Source organism: Alexandromys fortis, unplaced genomic scaffold (assembly GCF_014885135.2).
Source record: "Alexandromys fortis isolate MF-2015 unplaced genomic scaffold, M_Fortis_MF-2015_v1.1 scaffold_119, whole genome shotgun sequence".
NCBI lineage: Eukaryota > Metazoa > Chordata > Mammalia > Rodentia > Cricetidae > Alexandromys > Alexandromys fortis.
The window spans coordinates 2,950,479-2,956,448 of NW_026067991.1; the positions used below are offsets into that span (position 1 = coordinate 2,950,479).

General features: G+C 43.3%; 1 protein-coding gene across 1 annotated transcript in view; it reads left to right on the forward strand.

Annotated features, from left to right (window-relative positions):
* Osbpl11 (oxysterol binding protein like 11) overlaps positions 1–5,970 on the forward strand; it is a 61,766-nt gene that overhangs the window by 13,792 nt on the left and 42,004 nt on the right. The window contains exons 2-3 of the mRNA XM_050159837.1: positions 1,846–1,914; positions 4,911–5,086. Coding sequence (XP_050015794.1) covers positions 1,846–1,914; positions 4,911–5,086 — 245 coding nt within the window. The remainder of the gene's footprint in view (positions 1–1,845; positions 1,915–4,910; positions 5,087–5,970) is intronic.

The window sequence follows — 5,970 nt, forward strand, 5'->3', positions numbered from 1 at the left end:
ACTAGCTCTGTAGACCAGGCTGGTCTCGAACTCACAGAGATCCACCTGTCTCTGCCTCCTGAGTGCTGGGATTAAAGGCGTGCGCCACCACCGCCCGGCTTTTATGATACAATTTTTTTTTTAGTTTTTCAAGACAGGGTTTCTCTGTAGCTTTGGAGCCTGTCCTGGCCCTAGCTCTTGTAGACCAGGCTGGCCTAGAACTCCCAGAGATCCGCCTGCCTCTGCCTCCCGAGTGCTGGGATTAAAGGCATGCGCCACCACTGCCCGGCTATGATACAATTTTTAATGGCTTGCTTTAATTAATTTTTGGTGTGTGCATGTAGGTGTGCACGTGCATGCGTGCGTGTACAGGTGCTCCCATGTGAGCATGTGATGGCCAGACATTGGTGTTAGGTGTCTTCTCTCTTGCTTTCTACTTTTTTTCTGTGTGTGTGTGTGTGTGTATACACACAAGCATGAGTGTGTGCCATGGCATGTTTGGAAGTCAGGACAACTTGCTGGAATCACGTTGTTTCCTTCTACAGTGCAGGTTGAACACCTGAAACTCTTATCACAGATTTGTTGGCCAATATCTTTCCCTACTGAGCTAGATCACCAGCCCCTACCTCATTCTGGGACCTGGAGCAAGACTGACCGGAATCTTTCCATTTCTTTCCAGCACTGGGATTATAGGCACGTGCAGCCACCATTCAGCTTTTACACGGGGGGGGGGGGGGGGGGGGGGGGGGGGGGGGGGGGGGGGGAGTGTCTGAACTCAGGTCCTCAGTGCACGGCAACCACTTTACCCACTGAGCTATTTCTTCAGCCCCTCCTTGATAGCTTTAACACATCTGTGATTTTGCTAGTAAGTATACTTAAGATTTTAGGAAAGTTTCTCCCCATCATCCACTTGTAGATAGTCTGGGGGAGTCCAGCCGCAGTACTTTTAGGACTGCCACCAGCTAGGGAGGATGCCTACAGGCAGAGGCTTGGTGTGGAGAAGCTGACTGAGAAGCAGTTCCCATGGTGAATCATGAAACAGCTTGATCCTCTGAGGAAGTAACTTGTGTGTTCTACCTCAGGCTTTGCGGATTGAGAGGAAGTGCAAGAGCCAGGGTATGGAGTTCTGGCCCTGGACAGAGAAGAACAGAAACAGTTCTGGGAAAACGATTGTGTGTTAAGTGCCCAAAGCAGAGGAAGGCTCTTCAGGAACTCATTTTGGGGTTGTTGTTTTTTTTTTTAAATATTTATTTATTTATTATGTATACAATATTCTGTCTGTGTGCATGTCTGCAGGCCAGAAGAGGGCGCCAGACCTCTTTACAGATGGTTGTGAGTCACCATGTGGTTGCTGGGAATTGAACTCAGGACCTTTGGGAAAGCAGGCAATGCTCTTAACCACTGAGCCATCTCTCCAGCCCCGGGGTTGTTGTTTTAAATACAACACACAGAGTGTATTTGTTTCTGTATTTATACAGTTTTATATTTGAAATATTAGTAAGAAGTGGACTATTGTACTTGTTTTGAAGAAATTTGGTAAATTAAAATCCTAGAAATAAAATTTTGGAGGAGGGGATCAGGGACCTCAATGAATCTGTTTATTTTTCTTCTGAAGGGTTTGACTTTCTTTTTTTTTCTGGTGTTTTGACACAGGACTCTCTGTAGCTCTGGCTGGCCTATCTTTCCATATGTTGACTGGACTGCCCTTAAACGCACAGAATTCTGCCTCTGCTTTCCTGAGGGCAGAGACTAAAGGCACACATGACTGTTGATGTCTCTGCAGCTGTTTGCGAACCTGCACAGCTGCCTCGCTGGGATTTCTTCTTACCGCTCACTAACTTTAGTTTTCTCCTCTCTTTCAAACAGCGACCACATGGAAAATGTTTATGGCTATTTAATGAAGTACACCAACCTCGTCACTGGGTGGCAGTATAGGTAAGTTGATTTCCTATCTCGTCAGCTTCCTAAGAGATTGGGAGCTGATTGTGTTATATGCAGACATCAGTACAAATAGCTGGGAGCCTTTTAGAGAAAGGTCTACCTTATCTCTCCTACAAGTGGATGGCATTTTCCTTAGGTGGAGAGGTTGACATATGTCCAAGTGGCAGCTTCTAACTCTCAGAAATATCATTAAGAATAGAGTGCTGTGTTCACTTGCCATGTGTTTTTACTGTGTGCAGAGGTGAGGAAAATGGACATTTGTGCTTGATTCTCAAAACTCTGTGACCTTGGAGGGTTAACTAGGCAGCCTATAGCCACACAGGCAGTGGGTGAGCAGGGCCTGGATCTCTCAAGTGCATGTGGACTTCACAGTTGCAGGCAGAGGTATTAAGCTTTTACTTTTTAAATTGAAATTAAATATATAGGATTTAAAGCATCCAACTCAGTGTTTTTTAAATATAGTCACCATTTTGTTCAACTGTAACAATCACCTGTCTCCAGAACCTTCCTCATCGTCTCAGTCTAAACCTCTGTGCTTTATATAATAGTATCCCTCCACAAGCCTTCACCCTACTTTGGTCTCTGGATTTTAATACTTCTGCCCCATGTCCATGGAGCCTACAATATGTGACCTTTGTGTGACTTCTTATCTCGCTCTGCATAATTTCAAGATTCACCTGTATGAATCTAGACTTGTATCACAACTTTGAGTTTTTTGTTGTTGTTGTTTCTTTTTTCTGAGACTGGGTTTCTCTGTGTGCCCTAGAACTCAGTCTGTAGACCAGGCTGTCCTCGAACACAGAGGTCTGACTGCTTCTGCCTCCTGAGTGCTGGTAGTAAAGATGTGGGCTACCACCAACCAGCTCTTTGATGGTTTTTATTTTATTTTTATGTTATATGTGAATGTGTATGAGTACACCCCTGTGTACCTGAATATCACAGCAAGCATGTGGAGATTAGAGTCAGTTCTGTTTCCATTGTGTGGTGCCCAGGAATTGAACTGATTTCCTCAGACTTGACAACACTCCCTTATCCACTGAGCCATTTTGTTGGCCCAATTTTAAAAATTAATTATTTGTGTGTGTGTGTGTGTGTGTGTGTGTGTGTTTTAAAGAAATGAGCTGTGGCTGGGCATGGTGGCATACAACTTTAATCCCAGCACTCAGGAGGTCAAGGCAAGAAGATCTCTGTGAATTAGGCCAGTCTTGTCGACATGTCGAGGTCCTGGACAGCCAGGCTATATAAAGAGATCCTGACTCAAAAGACAAAAATAAAATAAATGAGCCCTTTCTATGTGACCCAGGCTGAGTCTGTGCTCTTGAGCCTCAGCATCTGGAGCGACTAGGACTACAGATATTGCCCTTGTGCCTGGTTGTCCCCTTCTGCTCTGACCTGCAAAGTTCCGTGCACAAGGTTCTAATTCTCTGCCTCAGCTGTCGGAGTCCTCCTATTTCTGCCTTGCTGGGATGATAGGCATGCACAGCATGCGAGACTTCATGTGGGTGCTGGTTTGCTGTCAGCTCCTCATGCTGGCAAGCGCACGTGCTTACTCATTGAACCATTCCCCAGCCCTCAAATGCTCTCTAAAGTACTTAAATTAAAATTGGTAAATAAATAATTTTGAGTCTAAGGTCTATTTTAATAGACAATTTATTTTCACAAAACCATGTATCACATTGTTTCTAATTCACATGCATTTGGAGAATTCTGCTTTTAATATGATAGGATAATTCAAGTTGCTTTCTTCCTACCTTAAACAACACAGACTAGGATTAATGTTTTTCAAACATGTCATAGAAATAAAGACAAAAATTTTTTATAAAAAGATCTGTTTTCCTATTGAAATTTAGGATCTTAGTTGATGCATCCTAAACTATCTAGTCTATAACTGAATCAGAACATCAAATTCTTTTCCAAAGTCCACCAGTGTTCCATTAAATTCTTTGCCAAGGAATATCAGTATTTCATCATTTAGTCTCAGGTTCCCTGTGTTCTGTGTCTCCAGTTGCAGTCTTTTCATTTTTAAACAAGGTAAGTAACCTTCACTTGTGACCTATCTAAAGATACAGTCACAACATCTTTCTAAGTGTACGGTTCACTGGTTAAATCGTAGATCAGATTCATTCCTTTAAAATTCATATTGATTACTGAGGGTTATTTTTTTAAAGACTGATTATTATTTTATGTGTATGTGTGTAGGTACCTGTAGAGACCAAAAAAGGGCATTGGCTCCCACTGGAACTGGAGTTATAGGTGATTTTAAGAATGGCTTTTGGGAACCAAACTCAGGTCATCTGCAAGAGCAGTATGTCTCTGCAATTCCCATAGTCATTTTTATCTGGCGTCACACCAGCCTAGAGTTCATATTTGGCATAACAAGTCTCCCTGCCCTCTTGTGCAGTTTATCAGGAGAGTGTCCATCTAAAGAAGGGGTGCTTACTGTGTTCTTCCCTGGGAAACACTTCTCCTGGGGCTTGAGAAGGAGCTCGGATGGAGTGTCTGCCCAGGGTATGTGAGGCCCTGGATTTGATCTCCAGCACCACAGAAATTACGTAAAATAGATGTTTCTCCCTCAGCTCTGTGGCTTGTGCCTTATTTATTTATTTTTGTTGTTTATGTTTTGGTTTTGTTTTTGAGAAAAGGTTTCTCTGTAGCTTTGGTGCCTGTTCTGGAACTCGCTCTTGTAGACCAGGCTGGCTTCAAACTCACAGAGATCCACCTGCCTCTGCCTCCCGAGTACTGGAATTAAAGGCATGCACCACCACTGCCCAGCTGTCTTGTACCTTTATTAAATGTGTCCAATTTTAAAGTAACTTTTGTCCTAGGAAATGTGGTGTAGTTCCTGGTTTCCTTCTTGCCATGCTTTAGTTTTAGTTTTGTTTTGTTTTCCAATGAAAGCCCACTATAACTTTTAAATGCTTGCAGTTTGCATGCGTTAGTTTGGCTAGGACAAAGGTTTAAAATTCATCACTTTCTTAACTTCATTGCAGGTTTTTTGTTTTAAACAATGAAGCTGGGCTATTGGAGTACTTTGTGAATGAACAGTCTAGAAATCAGAAACCCAGAGGTACTTTGCAGCTTGCAGGCGCTGTGATCTCGCCCAGCGATGAGGACTCCCACACCTTCACAGTGAATGCTGCCAGCGGGGAGCAGTATAAACTCAGAGGTAAATGGGGCAGTGGTGGTGCTCACCTTTAATCTCAGCACTTGGGAGGCAGAGGTAGGCGGATCTCCTGAGTTTGAGGCCAGCCTGGTCTACAGAGCTAGTTCTAGGACAGCTAGGGCTGTTACACAGAGAAATCCCGTCTCAAAGACTAAAATAAGTAAATAAACTCAGAGGTAGGCCGACCTAGTGCTGCGATCCCCTCCACAGTGACAGCTCTACTCTAGCTGCGTTCCCATGCACTTGGGTACAGGAGCTGCTGTCGCTGCTGACACACTACTCCATAGCCTCAGAACTGCTCTGAGGGTTTATGGAATCTGTCTTAGTAATTGTTCAAGTTAGCAATGAATGAGTCTGTTTAGTGATGGGCCTTCTAAAAACAGTTTTGTAGATGAAACCCCTACAACCCATATAACCTAGACTTGTTTAAATAATACCATTTTATGTCTGCCACAGGGAATTTTTCCTTTTTGCCCATTGTCTTCTTGACATCTTTTAGTGACTAATATATTCAATTGGGGTTTGTTAAAATGTCCATATTCATGGGGGCTGGAGAGATGGCTCAGAGGTTAAGAGCACTGGCTGCTCTTCCAGAGGTTTTGAGTTCAATTCCCAGCAACTATCTGGTGGCCCAGAACCATCTATACTGCAATCTGGTGCCCTCTTCTGGCATATAGGCAGAAAACTGTATACATATTAAATATTTTTTATTTTATTTTTTTAAAATATTTATTTATTTATTATGTATACAATATTCTGTCTGCATGTATGCCTGCAGGCCAGAAGAGGGCATCAGATCTCATTACAGATGGTTGTGGGCCACCATGTGGTTGCCAGGAATTGAACTCAGGACCTTTGGAAGAGCAGGCAGTGCTCTTAACCACTGA